Source organism: Lipotes vexillifer, unplaced genomic scaffold (genome assembly GCF_000442215.2).
Source record: "Lipotes vexillifer unplaced genomic scaffold, Lipotes_vexillifer_v1.1 scaffold967, whole genome shotgun sequence".
In the NCBI taxonomy this organism is placed as follows: domain Eukaryota; kingdom Metazoa; phylum Chordata; class Mammalia; order Artiodactyla; family Lipotidae; genus Lipotes; species Lipotes vexillifer.
In genome coordinates, this window is record NW_006791018.1 from 1,045,544 (window position 1) to 1,069,612 (window position 24,069).

Consider the following 24,069-nt stretch of genomic DNA (forward strand, 5'->3'; position numbering starts at 1 on the left):
TGGGCTGTTTCTCCTTTCCTTGCCACATCCTTCTTCTGGGGCAGTGAACACAAAGTCCATTATCTTTTTAAAAGGGGGTAAGGGAAGGGGTCTACCAGGAAAAATGTTAGGTTCATCTTTCAAAAATACTTTGCTATAGTTTTTTGTTTGGCTTTGTTTTTTAATACTTAATTCCTCTGAGTTTATCTTTTAGCAGCTCAGTCTGTTACTGAGCTTCAAATGGTTTATAGACGGTCCAATGCACATATCTCTTTCCTGCTTCTTGCTAAAATAAAGCTATCTTTGGTTGTGCATTTTGTGCAGCCAGTAAATCTGATAATTCGTAAGCCATTCTCTACTGTAGTCTTCTCAACCTTCCTTCCTCTGTGTACTACTGAGGCCTGGGACACACACACTTACCAGTAGTAGTGTCTTAGTAAACTGTCTTAAGGATGCAGTTTGAATGTGTATCTAAAATCCTTCAAATTAAATTGTTCCCTCTATTGTCACTTTGTTTATTCCCCACATTCTTCCATTTCTTAACCCTTTTCTCTCACAGCTCCTGTAGTACTGTGCTTTTGACTTGATATCCCTTACAAAATGCAGCTCCAGTGTGACTGAAAATAAAATCTAGGATCCCAACTCATTTATAAATTGGACATTAACTTTTGTTCATATACTGAGCAAGGTTAAATAATCAGAATTGGTTTGTAATGTTTATAGGAAAGCTATAAAGAGTAGACACTCTAAAATTGATTCATATGTCAGTAGTGCATGGTATGGAAAGGGATCGCTTAGTACTAAGTAATAAAAGGCAGCAAGCTATGATCACAACGTTAAATGAAACAGGTCAAGCCATTTTAACAGTGAAGTGTTTTGCCATTTTTTCCACAGTTGAATTTTATAAAACTGAAGCTAAAAGTTAATTTTTAAGTTGAATTTGTACTCTTTTCCACATAGTAAATTATAATTGAATTAAAATATTCAATGATATGACTTCCAGTTGTGCTTTAATATTTTACACTTCCACATGGGAGAGCTTCTACTAAGCTCATATCTCTTTTATCACTTACATATAATTTAGAAGATCAGAAACACATGTGATCTTCTGAACATGATCTACTGGGTTAATTTAAATTGCTTTGGTGTTAATAATTCAAGTTTTCCCCTTTCTTTTCCCATTAAGGATTCTGGACTCTACTTATAATATCCCTAACTGCCGGATTCTCCTGCTGCAGCTTTTCTTGGACAGTGACTTATTTTGATTCTTTTGAACCAGGAATGTTTCCTCCTACTCCTCTTTCACCTGCCAGGTTCAAGTAAGTATTCCTGTTCCTTTTTTTTTTTTCCCAACCCATTCTGCTGAAACCTACTGAAATAGAAGCAAGAGGCTGCTTGCTTGTGAGATAATATGTTGAGGCCCCAGTCTTTAATCTAAAAAATTAATTCAAGGAATAATCTAATAAGAAACTTTGATGGCTATTTGTCCTTTCGGGATGGAATTTCATTGAAAACAGTATATGAAGGCTGAATTAATGTTAGCAGTATGAGAGTTTTACAGGATTCATGCGTAGATAGTCAGACTTGTAACAGCTTAATAATTAGATTGAAATTTTCCTCAGATTTAAACTTTGTATAATAATTAGCAAGCATTTATGGCACCCAGTTTATATGTCTAGACCAGATTAGATGCGTTTCATAGTGAAACATTATATTTCTTTGGTCTATATTTTCTGTTTCAAAGAGTTCCAGAAAATTCAGTAATCAGCATTCTAATCTAGTTTATTTATATTGGGAAGACTCAGGTTTTATAAATTGCCAAATAAAAGCATCTAAGATCTCTAGTTTATTCTACAAACTAAGGGTATTCTACAAACTAAGGGTGGAAGGAGTGGGGGGAGAGGATGAAGAGTAGAAAATAAATTCTGTTAATGATATGTATGTTATCAAGAGTATTATAGTTGTTACTGTTGTTGTTACTACCAGTTCCAGCCCACCCCGTGGACAACTCGTGGAGATAAAATAAAATCTATTTGAGGGACTCTGTAAATAAGTTTAATCACTTCAAATTAAATGCATAAGTGTATTTTAAACATCTTAATAAATCCCTGTCTGTAAATGTAACATAAATCACATACCTGCCAATACATTTATGTGTATTTTGAGTGGATAATGATTAATTAATAATCTAAATTGACTAAATTATACCTAATGGTGCAGTACCATCCCATAGTTTACATGGGTACCATTCAGTTGGAAAGTTAATTTTGCTCTCAGTTCAAATTTATATTCCATTGCTGCTCATTGACATCAATTAGTTACTTTAATAGGGGGTATGAGTCTAATATAGATGACATAATGAGACTACTTTCATAAGTCACAAAAACCCTTAATTTTATTTTTTTTCTTTTACTTATGTCTCACTTCTCCCCTGAATTCTAGTCGTACATCTCCAGGTATTAAGTAGATTTTGCAACCTGGATTCAGAAAGCACCTGGCACTTAGAATTGTTAAAGCTTCAATTTGTCTTAAAGACATAAGTATCCACTCACTTATCAAGGCTTGAAACCCTTTTTCACTGTATTTATATCCCTTTGCCAAGTCTAGTCATTCTTGCCTTTTGAGGTGTTATTGGAATACTTTGTCTTAGCACCCACAGTGTTTTTGCTCTATTTCAGATCTTGGCTAGGGTACTTCACTCCTTGAAGTCCCCTACCAGAAGCTTTCACTCTTCTCATTTGTCCTGTATATTATAACCTTTCTAAAAACAGATCTTAGTCACAGCTCTCCCTGGTTTAAAAGTCTTCAGCAGCTTTCCCATTGCCTTCAAAATAAAGTCTGTGCTCCCGAGTATAGCCTAACAGTCCTTCCCCAAGTGACCTTACTCTACTTTTCCAACTTTATCTTCAGCTATTTCTCCAGTGTACCCTCTCCTGTAGCCACATATCAGATTATTCTGACATCCCCCAAATAAGCTATGAACTTTTGAGATGCCATGGCTTTACTCTTGCTGTTCTCTCTTCCTGGAATGTCATTTTCCCTCTCAGCTTCTCTTCCACTACTACCAGAATTCCTAAGACTCATATGTTAGACGCTGTTGGAGTTAGAGAAAAGCATTTCTGTTCTCTTAAGGATCTGGAATTCTGAGGGTATTTAACTAATTACTTAAAAATTATCTTTGTGTTTTTTATTAGACTAGAACCAGATGGGCCTCAGTTTTCAACGTCTTTATTAGTCATTCAAATTTAATATGAGATGGTATCAGATCAGAGACTTACATATTTGTTAATACAATCCAAAAAATGCAGTTTTGAAATAGGTACATTGTGTGTACATATATATTTGAATTTCTTTCAGTATGTAAGTAGAGATAAGTTAATTTTATATATGATAAATCAGCTATTAAATATCTCATGGGAGTCAGACTGTAATTTAAAATGATCATATGCTTAATAGAAGTACAGTCTAAAAAAGACATATAATAAATACAGTGATATTTGATCACATATTAACAGAAACCACAGACCCAGAAAGGCATATAATAGTGATAATTGGTACAGTTGTTTTATAGTGAAAACCCTGCCTTCTAGTGTTTGTAGAAAATAATGCAATTACTTCAGAAATGGCAGAATATAAGTATTCTCTATGTCACCAGTAGAGAGTGCTTGTACAGGGAAACAACTTCTCTACCTTTTGAGAAAGTTGAAATCTTCAGACTTTATTTTCTAAGAAATCAGATTGATATATTTTATTATTTTGCAATATCACACTTTTATAAAAATATCTTTATAATAGGTTATGTGTTCTTTTGTTATCTAAAATAAAGTGATGTTAATATAAATATTTTCTTTGATTATATAAAAGTAATATAAGTTCTTTGTTGAAAATTCAAAAGACAAAAAAATAATGGAATAACCCATAATTAGAGAAAGGGACACAACATTTTAATGTATATCTTTCCATTCTTAGCATATTTTTAAAAATTAAAACTGGGATCACAATATACATATTTGTAATCCATTTTTTATTTAACATTTTGTTGGAACATTTTCTATTCTATTGGAATATTTCTATTCTCTTTCTATTGGAATATTTCTTTGGAATTTTCAATGTTTTAAATATATTTTAAAGACCAATCATTATATATATCTATCTTTTAAGGGAAATCTAATATAAATGATGGCTAGATTCTAAGATAATTTATTAACGGGTCTGCTTAACTAATTAGAAACTAAAGAAAGGCAAGATAATTGAGACATAAAATGAAGAGACTTTTCTCTTTACTTTTTTTTTTTTTTTTTGCGCGGTATGCGGGCCTCTCACTGTTGTGGCCCCTCTCCCGTTGCAGAGCACAGGCTCCAGACGCGCAGGCCCAGCGGCCATGGCTCACGGGCCCAGCCGCTCTGCGGCATGTGGGATCTTCCCAGACCGGAGCACGAACCCGTGTCCCCTGCATTGGCAGGCGGACTCCCAACCACTGCGCCACCAGGGAAGCCCTTTACTTTTTCTTTTTAAGATTAGGATTATTATTTAAAATATTCCCTGTTTCTAAATCCATGAATATAAGGTATGAAGAGAATAAAATAATCAGGTCTAACTGGTTAAAAAAAAGTCATTTGCTCTCCTTTGCAGATTAAAATACAAGGGCATTTTTTAAAACTAACTAGTAGAAATGGGAAAAAAATTTGAGAAGACCATGTTTACTATGGCTATCAATTAGTTGTACTTCCCTGGGAATATAAACTCCTCAAGGGAAGAAAATAATAATCTTTATTGATATGTAGTAAATATTAGATGAGACATTTAATGAAATCACAATTTGGATCAATAATTCATTAGGGGAGTTAAGAAATAAAACCTTTGGGGCTTCCCTGGTGGCACAGTGGTTAAGAATCCACCTGCCAATGCAGGGGACACGGGTTCGAGCCCTGGTCTGCAAAGTTCCCACATGCCGCGGAGCAATGAAGCCCATGCAGCACAACTACTGAGCCTGTGCTGTAGAGCCCGCGAGCCACAACTACTGAAGCCCGCGTGCCTAGAACCCGTGCTCCGCAACAAGAGAAGTCACCGCAATGAGAAGCTCGCGCACCGCAACGAAGAGTAGACCCTGCTCACCACAACTAGAGAAAGCCTACGTGCAGCAACGAAGACCCAACGCAGCCAAAAATAAATAAAATAAATAAATAAATTTTTTTTAAAAGAGAAGAGGGCTTGCCTGGTGGCGCAGTGGTTGGGAGTCCGCCTGCCGATGCAGGGAACGTGGGTTCGTGCCCCCGTCCGGGAGGGTCTTGCGTGCCGCGGAGCCGCTGGGCCCCTGAGCCGCTGGGCCCCTGAGCCGTGGCCGCTGGGCCTGCGCATCCGGAGCCTGTGCTCCGCAGTGGGAGGGGCCGCGGCGGTGAGAGGCCTGCGTACCGCAAAAAAATAAATAAATAAAAATAAAACCTTTGTACTCATTAAAAACGTTTTTTTATTTACTGTTTCATATTTGTTAGATATTATCTTAGTTCAGGCTGCTGTAACAAAGTACCATAAACTGGGTGGCTTATAAACAACAGAAATTTATTTCTCACAGTTCTGGAGACTGGAATTCTAAGATCAGGCTGCCAGCATGGTCAGTTTCTGGTGAGGTCCATCTTCCGGGTTGCACATGGCCTCCACCTTGTTGTATCCTCACAAGGCAGAGAGCAGAGAGAGGAAGCAAGCTCTCTTGTGACTCTTATAAGAGCACTCATCCCAAATCCCATTCATGAGGGCTTCACTCTCATGACGTCATCTAATCCTAATTACCTTCCAAAGGCCCCAAATTCTAATACCATCACATTGGGGAATAGGTTTTGACATGAATTTGGTGGTAAGGAGATGGACACAAACATAGTCCATAACAGATAGAGCTTAGAAACTTTCACTTTTACATAGGCACAGACCTTTAGGAAATAACAAGATGGTTAAAGAAGTTTGCAAGGTGTATTTTCAGTCAGGTACTTAATGGGCTTCAAAGGCATATTTTAAGAAAGATGGATGTCATGCTCACTTTGCAAACTTTTCTGGGTTAGAAGGTATACTGCAATGTCAAATATGCAAACTCCATTAGGATGCAGTTACTTTGTGGAAAAGAAAATTTGGGTCGATTGTACTTTTAAATTATTTTCTTAGTTGTTTCTGAAAATCTGTTAAAGTGTTAATAACAAGAGGCAGAGGCAGTAACTTTAGATTCCTTGGAGTATCTATATAGGCATTGCCTACTTCTTGCTACTTTATAATTCATTATCCTGTTCTCCTACACTATTTAATCAACATCTTTAGTTCACTTCTCATTAGTTTTCCCTGTTTACTCAATGGGTGTTGTTAGTGATTTCCAAGCAGGCAAATTTAGCAGTGTATATGTAATCAATATTTCACATTATGGTGATCTGCTTTAATTATAGTTTCCAGGAGTTAATGCATATAAATATGTGACCTACCCATGTAAAGATTCTGCATTCAGAGAGAACCCAGAGCTTGAAAGAATCTTTGGGTTCTTTGCAGGCTGGGCCGATGGCAGCACCAGAACTTTAAAAAAAAGATATATATATATATATATATATATTAAATATATATATATTATAGTTTTTAATAAATTTATTTTATTTATTTTTGGCTGTGTTGTGTCTTCGTTGCTGGTGTGGGCTTTCTCTAGTTGCGGTGAACGGGGGGCTAGTCTTCGTTGCGGTGTGCAGGCTTCTCATTGCGATGGCTTCTTTTGTTGCAGAGCACAGCCTCTAGGTGCACAGGCTTCAGTAGCTGTGGCTCGTGGGCTCTAGAGCACAGGCTCAGTAGTTGTGGCACATGGGCTTAGTTACTCCGAGGCACGTGGGATCTTCCCAGACCAGGGCTCGAACACGTGTCCCTTGCATTGGCAGGCAAATTCTTAACCACTGCGCCACCAGGGTAGCCCAGCACCAGAACTTTTATTTAAGTCCTCCTGGTTGGGGATGAAGATAGGTATGGATGGGAGATGTGCCCCAAAGTTGCGTTTTTCCTAACAAGTACAACTTTTTCATGAATATTGTAAGATTGCTAGGGATGTCTTAGACATTCCTATTAAAGATTATGGGAGAACTGAGTCTCTGCTAAGTTATCCTTAGGGGTTATCATTTTTTTTTTTTTTTTTGTGGTACGCGGGCCTCTCACCGCTGCGGCCCCTCCCGCCGCGGAGCACAGGCTCTGGACGCGCAGGCCCAGCGGCCGTGGCCCACGAGCCCAGCCGCTCCGCGCCACGTGGGACCCTCCCGGACCGGGGCACGAACCCGCGTCCCCTGCATCGGCAGGCGGACTCCCAACCACTGCGCCACCAGGGAAGCCCGGGGTTATCATTTTTATTAACAGATGAAGAAACTGAGTCCCAAGGAATTTAAGTACCTTGCACAAAGCCAAATAATTTGCATGTGTCATAGCTAGCACCTAACTCTATGTTTATTGTTTTTGTTTGCCCACCTCCTTTTTATTATGAAAAGAATCAACAGGAGGAATTTCACTAATTGAAACAGCATCATTTTATTGACAATTAAAGGCACTTGCTGTGGGCCTTTGCTCTATGACATTTTTGCCTATGCGATATTGCCAAATGCAATTAAAATCTGTTCTTAAAATCTCACTCTTTGTTCTCTCCTTCACTGTTTTCTCTCAGTGATCAGAGTTCTCCACTTAAGAATGACTGCTCTCGCATTTCACATTACGTGTGCACAAGCCCCATCTAGTGGTGCAGTGATGTGGCTGCAGGTTTATAGTTATCAGCTTGCTAATAAATAAGTGATTATAATAGGTCCAGGCTAGGGTAAAAATGTTACTTTATAGTCTAAAAATAAATTTATTGGGGAAATGATAATATATATGATGGGTCTAGCAGAAAGCACAATGTAGACAGCTCATTAGTTTTGTAATTGAGTCAAAAAAAAAGATATGAAAAATAGTTAAATAAATCATTAAGTTTGTCTATCTTATAGTACTTTTACGTAGAGTCAGAGTTCAAGGACCAACTATTTTAAGGGCCAGTATTCTTAAATAAGTTAAGGGTGTTACTTCATTATAGGGATAGGACTATTATTTTGTGCTGGTAACACCCACAGAGACTCATTTCCAAGGAGGAAAAACCAATGCTTGTATTTCAAGTTATTAAGGATATAGGAATACTTGTTAAAGGAAAAAGTAGACATCATTTTAAGTTTTCTTAGATAGCTTTAAAAGAGACCAAAACCCTCAAAATTATCCCTGAAGTAGCCATTTTGAATTATCAGAAATAAGCAAAATACTGTATTTTTGTTATAATTAGACTCAAAATCAGAGTTAGTATTTGTCTTTTGAGTGCCTCTGAGATGGTCACATCTGTGTATTTCCTAAAATGAGGCAGATTGGAAGGCATAGTTGGATGTTCGTTTTATAGAACTAAGAGCATAAATTCACTTTTATATTGGTAGTGGAGTTTGAAGTTTGGTATTTGCTTTTAAATGTATTATTGCTTGTATTTATCACTTATTTGATGTGGGACTTATGGTCAAAATGCAGGGAACTTTTACAATTATTGGTTATTATGTCATGATTTCTAGGGATGTGCTAAGGTAGAGAGTAGTGTCTTCACTAAAGCCTGCTTAAAATATAATTTATAGAATTTGATTGGCAATCTAGTGTTTCATAGTAAATATACAAACCAGGGGTATCTACTGCTGATGCTCTTGGTCTTTTTGTCTAGATCACTCTGAATTATTCACCTTTATGTTTCTTCTTCCAACCACTAATGGTATTTGGTAAATATCAGGACACTCAATGTCAATAAACACATACTTTTACTTCAGTTTAAATTTATTTTTATGCAGCTTTTTTTTTAATTGTATTTTCTTACAGTGGTATTTGGTATTTGCAAAGTAAATTTGAAGTAAGACAGAAACGGGAACAGTTGATTTTCATTCGAATTGCTTTTTGGTAAACTGTTTTTGGTAACTATTTTACAGAATAAAAATTAACACATGATCTGATACTGTTTCATGTGTTACTTTCTGTGTAAAGTTCTGTATGTAATCAGATGCTGAAATATTTATATCTCCATTACATTTGTATACGAATGTGTTTGTTGTTACTATTGTTGTAGGAGGGAAGCAGATTCAGGATTTAGGATTGGCATTGCTGTATTATAATAATACTCTTTTTCTACTCAACATTAAGTTTATTTTTCTATGTTACTAAAGGGTCTTCTCTGACTTCTTGCTCTTCTTGACATTAGGGGCTTTAATTATTGGGGGTTAAAATACAGTACAAAACAGAATAGTAAAATCATAATAGAAAAGGGGTTATGGGTTCTTGGGCAGTAATATAAGTCTTGAAGGTCAGGAAAAGTGGATGATTTAGTATTTAAATTAGAAGTTTCTTTTCTAAGCACACTAGATTTAACATTGAGCACAATAAATTGATGCTATGACTCTTTCATACAGACTTTGGAGGGCTGCCTCTTTGTCAGATCAGATTCTTTATTGCCATGGACTGACTGATGAAACAGATATCAGATGGCTAATTGCAGTAGGAGAGAAAAACTACTGACAAAAGAGATAGATCAAGAACTTGGCCTTGATATTTGAGTATCGTGAAGTTTCATTATCTAGGGACTGTTGGGAGCCATCAGTTGTAATGCTGTCACTATTAATGAATGTATTGATTGCACTACACTGTGGCTTATTGAAGTGAAGGGTTAAAATATATGCGTGTCTTATAAAATATATTCTATTAAAGTTCTGAATGGAGACTTAAATAGATGTAACAAAATCTTATAAGAACTCATTAAATATTCTTGGTTTCTTTGTTATTTTAATAAAGTAATATAGCTAGTAAGTGTTTGCACCTGTTTGCTATGGCTTTTGCTTATGCTAATTTACAATGTGTTATGTTTGGGCTGCTGAAGAGACACGGGTATCCATATGTACAGAATAGCACTGATAAGAAATACATAAGAGATAGCACGTGGCAGTGTTGAACTTGGAACCCTTTCTGTGTGTTCAACAATCTTTATAAATTACGAGGCAGCCTGGTATATTAAAAAGGGCTTATAAGTCAGGAAGTGACTTCCAAATGCAGGCTACACCATATACTGCCAGAAGAGCCTTTGAGAAAGTCAGCTGGTGTCTCTGAGCCTTAATTTCCTCTCTCCAAAATGGGTTAAAAACAATGACATCTACCCTCATAGGCAATAAGTATAACTTTACTAGTTAAAGCAACAGATACATCAGATGATAAGGCAGATATAGTCCCAGAGCTTTTCTTTCCTTTCCTTAATTGAGATTTTTCAAGCTGGATATCTGACTATGGCCTACCACTGGTTGCCAATTATCTTTTCTTGAGTAATTGTTATTTATCTTGAGATCTTTATCCTTTTGTTTTTTCCCCTTTTTATTCTTTTGATAATAAGATGCTCTTTCTTATATGAAATTATGCTGATAGTAGATTGTAGTGGTTTTCAAACCTGTTCCTGGCAAAACAAGTTTGACAACAAAACATGGAGTCAGTTACTTCCTTTAAAAAAAAAAATCATTTTTAAACTGACTCATGAAATCTAAAGGCTTGGGAATCCCATTTTTCTTGTACTTTTTGTACTGTTTGGCCTAACTTTCTAATGAATAAGGACTTTGTCTAACCAAGGTAGTGTCCAGGACAGATAGATATCCTAAGGCATTTTGCTACCTCGATATACTGGTGAATAAAGTTAACATGTCTGACATAATTCAATTTGCAACCAAGTAGACCGCTGCATGTAAGTAGACTGTAGGTTAGTATGCAGTTTCATCCAACCAGATATTACATTTATTTCTCTCTGACTGATTTTCAGGGAATTGTAGTACAATGAGAGATATCTTAAATGTATACATTTTAATTCCATGTTAAAGAACTTTGCTCATTGTTAGGATCTTTCAGAGCCTGTACGTTATTTAGTTAATATCACACTAGCAAAGCATAGGGTTGTGATTCAGTTAAAAGTTCTAGTTGGTAAAATTCTAGATGAGGGACTTTAGTGTATATATGGAGGCATAATTATTGCAGAATTGAGATCCAGAAGGGATTAAAGAGATCATAAAGACTAACCTTATGCTTGAGAAGCAGAAGTAGGACGAGAGAAGTTGGCAGTATAGCTGGGAAACTTAGTGCTAAGGAAAAGAAAGCCTTTTAAAAATGAGGAAACCCTTCATGCATTGTTGGTGGGAATGTAAATTGATACAGTCACTATGGAGAACAGTATGGAGGTTCCTTTAAAAACTAAAAATAGAACTGCCATATGACACAGCAATCCCACTACTGGGATATACCCAGAGAAAACCAGAATTCAAAAAGACACATGCACCCCATTCTTAATTGCAGCACTATGTATAATAGCCAGGACATGGAAACAACCTAAATGTCCATCAGCAGACGAATGGAAAAAGAAGATGTGGTACATATATACAATAGAATATTACTCAGCCATAAAAAGGAATGAAATTGGGTCATTTGTAGAGACATGAATGGACCAAGAGACTGTCATACAGAGTGAAGTAAGTCAGAAAGAGAAAAACAAATATATATTAACGCATATATATGGAGCCTGAAAAAACTGGTATAGACAATCTTATTTACAAAGCAGAAATAGAGACACAGATGTAGAGAGCAAACGTATGGATACCAAGGGGGAAAGGGGGGGGTAGGATGAATTGGGAGATTGGGATTGATGTATAAACACTATTGATACTATGTATAAGATAGATAACTAATGAGAACCTACTGTATAGAACAGGGAACTCTACTCAGTGCTCTGTGGTGACCTAAATGGGAAGGAAATCAAAAGAGAAGGGATATATGTATATGTATTGCTGATTCACTTTGCTGTACAGTAGCAACTAACACACTTTATATTGTAAAGCAACTATACTCCAATAAAAATTAAAAAAAAAAAATTAAAGAGGGGACATCACTACAGATCCCATGGACATTAAAAGGATAATAAAGGAGTATATGGGGAAAACAAAATAAAAATTAGATAATCCTTAAAGCTGAAATTGTGAATTCCATTGTAACATATTGTGTAGATTGATAAATCAGTTTGCTCCATTAAAATGGTGGCTACTTTATAACTGATACTTATTCATAATGCACATCATTAGCCTAATTACAGGGCTAATGAGGCAATGGAGTAAATGCTCAAAATGTTCAACATCAGTTTCTAGGTATTAAGAATGATACATTATAGCTCAACATTAAGTGTATACATTTATAATTTTTTCCTCACTTTTTACATCTTTTAAGTATATGTTTCCCCAGATAATCTTTACCTCAGATTTATCATGAAACCTTGAAGCCAATAGTCATTTTTCTAACAACTTTATATATATACATATATATATATTTTTTTTTGAGGTACGTGGGCCTCTCACTGTTGTGGCCTCTCCTAATGCGGAGCACAGGCTCCGGACGCGCAGGCTCAGCGGCCATGGCCCATAGGCCTAGCCGTTCCGCGGCATGTGGTATCTTCCCGGACCGGGGCATGAACCGGGTCCCCTGCATCGGCAGGCGGACTCTCAACCACTGCGCCACCAGGGAAGCCCACGACTTTATATTTTAATAGCATTTTCTATTTTAAATAATAATTGAGAAATTTATTTGCTAGGACAGTGACTGATTTAAAATTTCCCTACTGGTTTTTTTTTAATGATTACAGATTTAATACATGCATCACAGAATTATATAACTCAGAAAGTTAAAGGCTGCAAAATCTTATTTTAAATAACTCTGAACAAACTAGTGTTAACAGACTGGGGATTATACCTCAGATTTTTAAAAAATCTATACACATGCAAATATTTCTGTTTTTATAATAGTATAATACCACACATATTTTTAAAATAATTCTATATTTGTAGTCTTGATTACTAAAACCTTATGACTGTGTGTGTGTATATATATATATATATACACACACACATATGTATGTGTGTATATGGTTTGTGTGGTGTATGCATTTGAAATACATCACTCCACCCAAATATAACTATACCTTAAAATCTGGTAAACTAGCTAACATGATAGTTTTAGTCTTATTCTCTGGTACTTGATTCTAAAAAATATTTTGCTGTATTTTATCCTGACAGGTTACTTTGAAATACAAATGTATACGAAAAAAAAGAGAAAGAAATACAAATGTATATATGAATACACACTTATACAATACATCCAATGTGTAGCCACTGTCCTTGCAAGGTAAATTATATACAAAAAGAAGAGAGGGACAAATGGGAGAATTTTTTTTTTTTTAATTCCTGCATAGTCTTACCTGATTTCTTGAGTTATCTGTCATATAACATTTTAAAGAAGTCAAAATCTGTATGGGAACATGATGATACAATGAAACAAACAAGTTTTTTAAATGTTTGTTCAACTTATATACATTTTTTGTTTAAAACTGTAGTAGCTTTTGAAATTTTCATGTAGAAAGCAATTGGGATAGATTTTTCAAGTGATGATCTCCTGGGAAATCTCTTTGCTAATTTATATATTTCCAGATAGTGGTAGTATTCACTTTGAGGATCTTAGAATCACCAGAAGTTCTAGCTGAAGAGAGATTCTGATTCAGCATGTCTGGCGTGCGGTCTGAGATTCTGAATTTCTAAGAAAGTCCCAGGCAATGCCAATATATTGCTGATCTCTGGAGTACACTTTGAAGAGGAAGGCTTTAGGACAAAACTTGGCAAACTTTTCTGTAAGGGTCCAAGTGGTATTTTTGGCTTTGTGGGCCATGTGGTCCCTGTTACAACTCTTCAACTCTGCCATTGTAGCACCAAAGCAGCCAAAGACAATACCTAAAGGAATGAGTGAGACTATGTTCCAATAAAAAGAAATAGGTGGCAGGATAGGTGTACCTTAGCTTGCCAAGCCCTCCTTTAGGAGACGACTCTGTAATTAGATATTGCTTATTAAAAATTTCTAATATTTGGTTAAAAAGTATATATATGTTTATATATATTCAATGTAAGATGGAGTGGGCTTGTTTGTTCAGGTTAGTTTTATAGTTGTTAGGATGTAACACACATTTCTAAAAATCTCATTTTACACTAATTTATACTAATTTATAATAATTACTGCACACCTAAATGGTAAACATAATAACTTTTCCTGAATATCTGAGTTTTAATGAAGAAATGATGATGATGAAGTAGTGATGAAAGGTCGGCTAAAGGCTGTTTGAACAAACAGGAAAGCTTACAATTTGAGGATGTTTAAAATTATAACAAAATAAATTAGACAGTTATAAAAAAAAAACATTGTATTAATTTTACTCACTTTTTTAGATTGCGAGTCTACAAGTTACTTCCTTGCCAAGAATGGGAAGAATTTTTCAGGGTTAAGAAATAGACTAGGAACTATAAGTAAAACTAGCTTCCTTTTACCAGGCCTTGTACAGGGAAGGAAGGATGAAGTGCCTGCCCTGTAAAACTGCAAAGTTATAGAGGTCAGAGAAAGGTCAGGTAGGAGAGAGCCTGGAACTTACGAAATGTTGAAATAGCAGAAGACCTCAAATCCATTCTAAAGTAGGCCAAGGGCTGTGATGTTCCATATAAAAAGGATCAAGAGGCAGAGTTGAATCATCCAAAGTAAGATCTGAATAACTAGAGTTCACAACCTTTGTAGTCTGAACTAGAATCGTATTAGCTAGCACTATCCATCATCCATCCGTCCGTCTTACATCCCTTTCCCATTTTTTTCTGTAGCTATTCCAAATCTTCACTTTGCATTTTAGTTTTCAGTGGACTTCACTTCCAGTTTCATGAAAGGTCATCATGAGAGAACTTCCTGCTTCTTCCCTCCCCCTTTCATGATTACTAACTCAAATTTACATCCACTTTCATCATACCACCCATTCCTCTTATCTCAGAATAAAGTGTTCTTCTCCCAATTTTACTTCCTTTGTTGTAGATCCACCACCCCCCCCTTTGCACCGCACCTCCCTTTTTCATATATCTTCAGCCTTTCCTTTTATATCCAATATTCTTGATAGGATATTTTTTAAACATTCAAGTTTCTCCTGTGTTAGAGAAAAAAATCCTCATGCCCAAATGTCTCCATAGCTAAATATCTTATAAGACTAGAGAAGAGATAGTCCCTGTTTCACAGTGACTGTAGGTGCTACCGCATGTGTCGTGCGTTCACTCCTACACTACAATTTTTCTCCTTGAATTGACTGCAGAACTCTTAATTACAAAATTTAACATTCATTTTCAATCCATTATTTGAAACGGTTTATCATTCCTTTTCAAAATGCCTTTCTTTCTTAATTTCTCTGGCATCACTCCCTCCTGTTTTGTTTTGTTTTCTGTCCAGCTTTCTGATCACTATTTCTCACTTGTGGAATCCCGTTTCATAAGCTACTACTTTGAGTAGCAGAAGTCTGGCCAAAGATTTCTGAGTCTGTCTAGCCTGTCTTGAGCCTCTGTTCTGAGAATCTTCCTTTTGGTTTTCATTTGTATTTCCTGTTGCTTACTGGGAGTTTTTACTTCAGTGTCCCACAGGTATTTGCAGTTTAGCACATCTAAAATTGACTTCATTTTTCCCACTTCCCACTGACCTGTATCTTCTCTTGGGTTCCCTATCATGGTGAACGGTGTTTCATCCAGCCAGTAACTCAAATGAGAAACCTGGCATCACCTTCAGTTCTTCCTTCTCCCCCAGTAACTCCAGCCAGTCAAGGATAAAAAATAATGGTTGACATTTATTGTGTTTATGATCGTGTGCTCAGTAAATGGGAGGCACTGCAACAAGTGCTTGTTAATAGTATCTCATTTAGTCTTCACAGGAACACTAAAGAGGGGAATTATTAACCTTATTTTAAAGATGGGGAATTAGATTTCCAGGTAGGCTAAAGGTAGTCCTGTAAATAATAGAGCCATGTTTAAACATCCTGTGGAACGAAAGTTAGCTTTCCAAGTCTTTCACTCTCACCATACCAAACTATTAACCGTTTCCTGCATTCTCCATTGTGTGTTGCTTCTGCACATATTGTATTTGTTCAGAACTCTAAATTAGTCATACTCAATTTTAGCTCAGGTGTTGACTCTTCTTTAAAATCTCTCCCCTTCTACAAATCGAATGGCTCCTTTGTCTTCCAGGTAATGCTGTCTACAGAACTTTACTTAGTGCACTGTGTGACTAGACACATCTTTGAGGACAACATTGATTCTTGCTTACTTCTCCGTCTCCCATATATAATGCCTGATATAGGGAATTCATACTGTAAATTTTGGTGAAGTAAAATAATGGAAAGAAAGTTAAGAAAATTATAAAATAAAGAACTTTAGAGTATAAAGGGTGAATGTAATATATGTTGGTTTTTTCTAAATGAGAGACATAGCATTTCCTCAGTGAAGAAAGCTTTCTCTTTGAAATTCTAACCCTTATTTCTTAAATAACACTGGTAAAGTTATTTGGAATACACACAGTTCCCCAGCAATTTCTGTAAGTAATTTGTTGTATCATTTTGTGTTTCTGAAAGAAACATAAAAAATGCTTGGTAAGTGATTGAAATATGGTGAGGTTTAGTATTTTCTTTCAGATTTTGGGTTTGGGTTAAGAACTTTTGACTCCAGATAAAGAACTGATAGTTACTCCAGCCAAGCTCACACAGCTTAAAATTCTTTAGGAATTAGAGATTTATTGGCTAGGTATAGAATGAGAAATAAAAGGCAGCTCAGATGTGTGAAGAAGGAATAGATTAGTACCAGCTAGTTCATCCTGTCTCCTACTGAGCCAGTCAGACACAGAAACAAATAGCCAGCTGGTTCTTAATGTAGGACTTTAATATAATTTCTTATTCTGACAAGCAAAGAGCTTTCTGCTTAGAGCAAAATCAGTTGGCAGTGATGTTACTGTATTAAATTGCAGGAGTTCTGTCATAAAAACATGTCTGAAATGTGGGAATATATGTGAGGGAAAGGAAATACAGGAATTAATATGGTAAGGAATGAAGATTTCAAGAAAGTGGAGTCTAGTATGTAGTACAGAGATTCAGTTTGGAGTCAGCCAAACCAAGGCTAGAGTAAAAACAATAAACAACATGAAATGAAAAAAGAGCTGCTAATCTGTTTGGTCTCTCTCTTAAATAAACAAAGGTAGTTTATTTGAAACTTTTCACAGTGGCTTATTCAGTGCTTTTATTTGTGGTTCAAAAGTAAGAGCATAGGGCTTCCCTGGTGGCGCAGTGGTTGAGAGTCCGCCTGCCAATTCAGGGGACATGGGTTCGTGCCCCGGTCTGGGAAGATCTCACATGCTGCGGGGCAGCTGGGCCCGTGAGCCATGGCCGCTGAGCCTGCGCGTCCGGAGCCTGTGCTCCGCAACGGGAGAGGCCACAACAGTGGGAGGCCCGCGTACCGCAAAAAAAAAAAAAAAAAAAAGTAAGAGCATAGTCACTTAAATTGCCAGAATCATTGAATTAATTTGAATCTTAAATTTGAAATGTATTGCATTCCTGAATAAATGAAAATAATTAAGGTATATGATGATTTATTCACTTTACAAGTTTCTGTTAAATATCAATATAAATATATTGCTAGAAAGTACATTTCCAGACTACAAAATCTAGATATAAATAGTGGAAGTCTGGGTTCTCTAGTGAATTATAAAGGGAGGAGTGATTATGAACTCATAGGAAGAGGGTAATACCAAGCAGAAATGCACACAAACCTATAATTCTTCAGTCTCATTCTTCCCTCCACCTCCTGAGTCTGCTTGTATGTTATTGTTTGTTTCTCTGTTTTGGATTGGGGATGGGTCTAGATTTAGGTGTTTTACTTAGAAGGAAGGAAGAGTTGAAGTAGAAGATGAAAAGAATTTTTAAAAATCTCATCTGTAGCGAAGCTTTCTTTTCTGTACTAGATAATGGCTAACATTTATTGATCATTTGGTATGTGCCAGACACCTGATTCTCATAACAACTTTATAAGGGTAGATTTTATTTTTATTTCCATTTTGGGAAATTGAGGCTCAGAGGTCAAACAATTCTTCTGGCTTCACACCCCTTGTAAGTGGCAAAGCTTGGCCCTCAAACCATCTCTGTTTAGCTACAGAGCTCGAACTCTTAACCACTAACAGGAACCACATGAGTACTTTTTTTGTAGGATTCTTTATTGTTAGAAGGGAATTCTTTAGAACCAAAACAAAATAGTACCTTTTTATAACTAATCTTTTAAGATATGGAAATAGTTCTAGCATAATGAGCCTTTCTTTGTAACCATATTTTCTCTAGTAATTTTTTCTTATTGAACAATATCTCCCATTTCCATATTGATTTCAGAAATGTATTGCAATGGACTAGAACTTTATCTCAGGATAATAAAATCCACATTTAGGAATCCTAACATTTACTTTGGGAAACATTTTTGTTTTGTCATTGAGTTCTCTATGTATTTTTCTACCTATTTTTAAATGGTCAACTGAATAGTCAGGTCTTAAAATTTTGGATTAGTATGTTAAATGAGGTCATATATTAATTTTCATTATATTTGTGTATCCTTGATTGATTCTTTGGGACTAAAATATTTATGTATTGATAGTTATACTCCCTACATCATTGTTTCAGTTTAAGCACAGGTGATGTTGATGAATTAACCAATTTTAATAGGTAGGAAAAAACCTACATAATCTCATTCAAGTGTTTTTACTTATTCTGTCTTTGCTACTTGAATAGTCAGAAATTTAAAACTGTAAGGGATCTTAAGTTTATCTGAGCCAGTCCTTTACTTGATAACCATGACATCTTAAGTGTGTAAGTTCACTTCTCCTGGTTTTGTCCTTTTCCCTTTATACCACAGTATCTCATTTGCTGGTCCATTGCCACATCTTTGAAAATTGACATCAAGGAAAGTTGACCTTGTTAACTCTGTTATTTGCTCTGCTCACTTGTATTTTATATCCAGTTGACAAAAAAGCATTTTGAGCAAAGGGGTATATTAGGGAAATTAATCTGTACAATATGTTTTAGGTATAAGGAGAGAATGACTTGGAAAGAATTTCACCATGAATTAATTTTGGAAAGAATTTCATCATGAATTAATTTTCTTGGTCACATTTATATATGAAATAATAATTGGGCAATAAATACATTAGTTATGAGAAAAATAACTATTAAAACCACCACAACAAAATCTGTAGGTCCATTAAAATTAAAAAAGACTGACAATACTAAATGTTGGTGACACTGTGGAGCAACTGAAACTCTCATATGCTGTTGGTAGAAGTGTAAAGTAATCAACTATTTGGGGGAAATGTTTGATGCTTTCTACTAAAGTCACATTTATCATACATCTACCTTATAACCCAGCAATTGCATTCCTAGGACTTCCCAAGAGGAATGAGTGCAGATGCTTACCACCCACCACAGGTGTGTACATAGTATCATGTTCATAGTAGCTCTCTTTATAGGAGCACCAAATTGGAAACAACCTGAATTCCCAGTAGTAGAATGGATAAATAAATTTTGGTATTTTTATACAATGGAGTACTAAACTGTAATACAGAAGAACACACCAGTGCTACTATAGCACCATGGATGAATTTCACAAACACTACTGAGAGAAAGAATGCAGACACAAAAGAATACATCATGATGCCATGTAAATGGAGTTTCAACAGCAGGTGAAACAAGTCATCATGATAGCAGACAGTGTGGTAGTTATCTGAGGGTTTGAGGGAGGGAAGGTGGATATTGACAGGGAAGAGGAACAAAGGAGCTTTTTCTGGTGCTAGAAATATTTTGTATTTGATCTGGATGCTAGGTACATGAGGGTATACCATAACAAAGATTCATTGATCTGTATATATGTTAGGCATTTGCACTTTACTGTGTATATTTTTTAAATTTTTTTTGTGGTACGCGGGCCTCTCACTGTTGCGGCCTCTCCCGTTGCGGAGCACAGGCTCCGGACGCACAGGTTCAGTGGCCATGGCTCACGGGCCCAGCCGCTCCGCGGTATGTGGGATCTTCCCGGACCGGGGCACGAACCCATGTCCCCTGCATCGGCAGGCGGACTCTCAACCACTGCGCTACCAGGGAAGCCCTACTGTGTATACTTTAAAAAGTAAAATGCATATATATAAAGAGAGATTGAGTAAAATAGGCACCATACTTAGTCATAATTTTCCAATTCAAAATGTGCCCTCTACAAGAAATAAATGAAAGGCTTTGACAAAGGGGAATCAAGATACCTTCAGCTTTTTACAGGACTTCAAAGATCACAAGAGGCATAGGAGGGAAAACTTACCAGAGGTTCTCTGTATCTTCCTCGGGAGGAAAATCATGGTGGGTGTTTGAAAAGGAGCTTTAAATCAAGCGATTTGTCAAAGATTTTTAGTTCCTTGCCTGGCAGTACATGTGTGACAATGGCTACAACATTCCCAGTGGGAGTATGGTGCATTTGAGATGGTAGAAAGACTAAGAATCACTGCTCTGGAGTATTTCTTCATTGCCATTAGAATTCCTTGTTGTGCCTGGTTTGTGACGGTCACTAAGCATTTGAGCTTGTATATCTCAGTAACGTTCAATTATATCAACATTGTAGTTATTATAATTTCCTAAAGTTCAGTAAACTGTACTTTAGAGATTCTTCTATTTTTGTGGGAATGCAGGGTCTCAAACTAGTAGAAGAGAACAATTAACTCCTGAAATTCTGTTCCATGATTAACTTTGTTAGTATGAATTTAAATGTTCTCAGGTCAGTAGTAGTTTTGTTTTTTTTTTTTTACAGTGAATGATAATGCTGATAGTTATGATTAGATTTCTTTCTACTAATCAATTTTTGGAGGAATTCTTTTTTTTAAAGGAGCATTTAGTGTATCTATTTTATTTTACCGTACAGTAGGTAATACATCTAGGTAGATTAGCCCTTAATGGCAGATGAGAAGCATCTTAAACTAGTCCCAGTTGAGTAAGATTGAGTGGAGAGAGTAAATAATAACTCCCATGGACCAGAACAGTGGGCCATCAGGATACATCAGGGTCTTCTATAGTCTCAGGTGAATGCAACAGGGTTGTTCTTCGAAGAGAGTATCTTCTATACTCTGCCACTGATCTTACTGGACTGGAAATCATTATAATGAGGTGTCTTCAGATGTTAATGTTGATCTAAGTACTTCCCTGGCTTTGATCTGTGCTTAGGAAAGAAGAGGACAAGGGGAATGATAACCCTCTCAGCCCAGGGCCCTTATTACTTGTGACTTTCCATTCTTAGTACTGCTGGTGTGTACCTCCTCATATGTCCTTGATTTGGATTGCTCCCATGAGAAGATTCTTTTCTGCCTCTGACACCAATTGGACCCTACCTTCTATTCTTTTTAGCATGTCTCATCCTTATTAGGATAAGCAAAGAGTATTATTGCAATACAATTAGTGCAAGGAGTGTTAAGAAAATGTAGTAAAATAAGTAAAATTGCTGCTTGATAAAGGGAACAAATGTCACATGAACTATTTGGCTCTCATAGTAACCATGAAACAGTGTCTTTGCTGACACCTAGGAACTCATTGAAAGCCACTTAAGTAACCTATTAAGTTGAGAACTGAAATGTCTATAAAAGACATAATCTGATTTATGACTCACATATGGACAAGTGCTGTTTTTAGTGCTCAAAGAAAAAGTAGAATTCCTTCATGTAATCTAAAAAAATGGTACAAACAGGACAATTACTTGAAATAATATGTATTTTAAGTTATAAGTGAGAACAAGAGAGTGGGGAAACACAATGCTAATTTAAATGAAAGAACATGCTTGTAATGTAACAAGATATGTACCTTAGAATTAGGTGATGGTACACACATGTGATTATGAGGCACAGTAAAGAAGTTATAGGGATCAAACTGAGCATTTTGCTCTAAGTAATGAAATTGAAAAAATTACATTTGATAACCAAGACTTGTATTTGACAGATCTATTACTAATTCTGAAGATGTCTAATACTCTTTTTTAACTTGTATATTAATGTATAAAAGATATTTGGGAAACATGTTTCCAGACTGTAAACATATTTGGTAAAAACTGATGGTGTTTTTGTTATACCAAATTACATTTTCCTTTTTTTGTTTGTTTTTTTCTCCCCCTAGGAAACTGACTGGACATTCTTTCCACATGGGCTATAGTATGGCAATTTTGAATGGCATTGTAGCTGCTCTTACTGTAGCTTGGTGCCTCATGTAAACCCACACTGAAGCAATATTCTTGACAAAACTTAGTCATGATTGCTTTGTAATAACAGGGAAGAACATCATTTCCTACTCAGAAGACCAAGAAACCTGCTGCTCATTATGTGCTTCAGATACATGTCATATCATCATCATTATGGAGGACTTTTTAAGCATCATTCTAGAGCCTAGGCATTGGGAATATCTAAGTATTAAGTTTCAAGTAATGCTTAAAAGTGTAAGATGTTTACCTCTTCTTTTTACTTTTGTGTGCATTGCCCTTATAAGTTGTAGAAAACATTTTAATGGAACTCAAACCCGAAAACTTGGATGCAGAACATCCTGTATCAATGCCTGCCTTTTTCCATGTATATGTATATACTACATTTTTGCTAAGAAATACTGATAGTACTGTTTGAGATAGAAATATTTCTTATTTATTCATTATATTAGGAAAGCAAACAATGCCTACTACTTTGACATTTTACAGAAGCTACTTTTAAATCAGAACATTTAGTTTTCGATATATAGAAGGTGCATTTATATTTTTTAATGGGCTATGGTTCTTTATGTGTTTTTTTACATATTTTCCTACTATATCTTGAATTTGTATGTTTTTAAATTGTTACATCTAGGCAAATGTAAATGTTATTTTTTAGCTCGTGCAAACCTTAATACCTACCGTTTTTAGTAAGTATTTTGTCTTTTAAGAAAAGCACACTGGCCTGAGTTTAAAACTAAGTAAACTTATTTTAAAAAAAAACAACAAAAAAGTTTAATTATTTAAGCCATGAAAATATTCAGGAAATTTAAAGCTATTCACTATTTCCATTTTCACAATTCCAAATATTTATCATGGTGTATATATGATTACTTCAACAAAACTGATATTATCTTGTTTTTAATAAATATAAACCTGAAGTTTTTATGTTTAGAAATGCTTGAACTAGTTTGTTTTTAATCTCCAAAATTTGGTTACCAAAATAGAAAAGGTATTTTGATACAGTGTGTACATGTATAATTTTTTAATGAATAGTTTCCTTATTTTCCTATTTAAATGTTCTTTTGTAATTGTGCTGTTTTGTTTTTTCATAGTAATTAAAGCCTTAATTGTTCCCACATCCTTTCTAAATACCTGTTTAGAATAGTCACTTCAATTTTAGAAAGATGGACTATTTTAAATACTGTTTTCCCTGGCCACAGAAAAACCTACATTAGTATAGCATTGTGTAGCAAAACTGCTTATTCAGGCCAAATGGGAAATGAGTATCTGCAGTGTGTTCCTGTTATCTGCTGATTGTTTTTACTGAGTAAATGATTTAATAATGTTTCTAAAAGTCTAAACATTTTTTTACTATTCAGAAACCTTTTATTGGAAATGCCAAATGCTGCTCTAATTTAAATTATCTGAAGTGTTTGTTTAGATTAATATGGGAGGAGGTGTAAGATATACACACATACATATACACAAATCCCATGGCTTAAGTATTCCTTCCAGAGCGGTTGTCATATGAACCTATTTTCACTTCCTGCCTTCCTCGCCCAACCTCCTCCTTTCCCCCTAACCTTGCCTCTAAAGGGCTCTTCTCTCCACCTCCCAAGTCGTCCCCCCTCCCCCACCCCCATCATCAAATTTGGATAGCTTCTTCCAGATCTTTGTGTCTTATGACTAAGAAAAATATAGTAGACCTTTTACATGTAAATATCTGTAAGACATTATATCTATATATAATATAGATATATATCTATCTGTAAGATACTTCTTCCGGAACTCTGTTTCTTTTGGACTAGCACTCCTCTTTCTTGGGAAATTTCTCTCTCCAGTCTAACATAGAATCCAGATATAAACTATCCTGCTTCATTAGCAGAGTGATTGAGGATAAGTA

The 24,069-nt window shown here is 35.7% G+C and overlaps 1 protein-coding gene across 1 annotated transcript in view; it reads left to right on the forward strand.

The window, feature by feature from the left end:
* ARL6IP6 (ARF like GTPase 6 interacting protein 6) overlaps positions 1-23,515 on the forward strand; it is a 46,411-nt gene extending 22,896 nt beyond the window's left edge. Inside the window, exons 3-4 of the mRNA XM_007464168.1 lie at positions 1,166-1,298; positions 22,106-23,515. Coding sequence (XP_007464230.1) covers positions 1,166-1,298; positions 22,106-22,199 — 227 coding nt within the window. The 3' untranslated portion in view covers positions 22,200-23,515. The remainder of the gene's footprint in view (positions 1-1,165; positions 1,299-22,105) is intronic.
* The last annotated feature ends 554 nt before the right edge of the window (positions 23,516-24,069 follow it).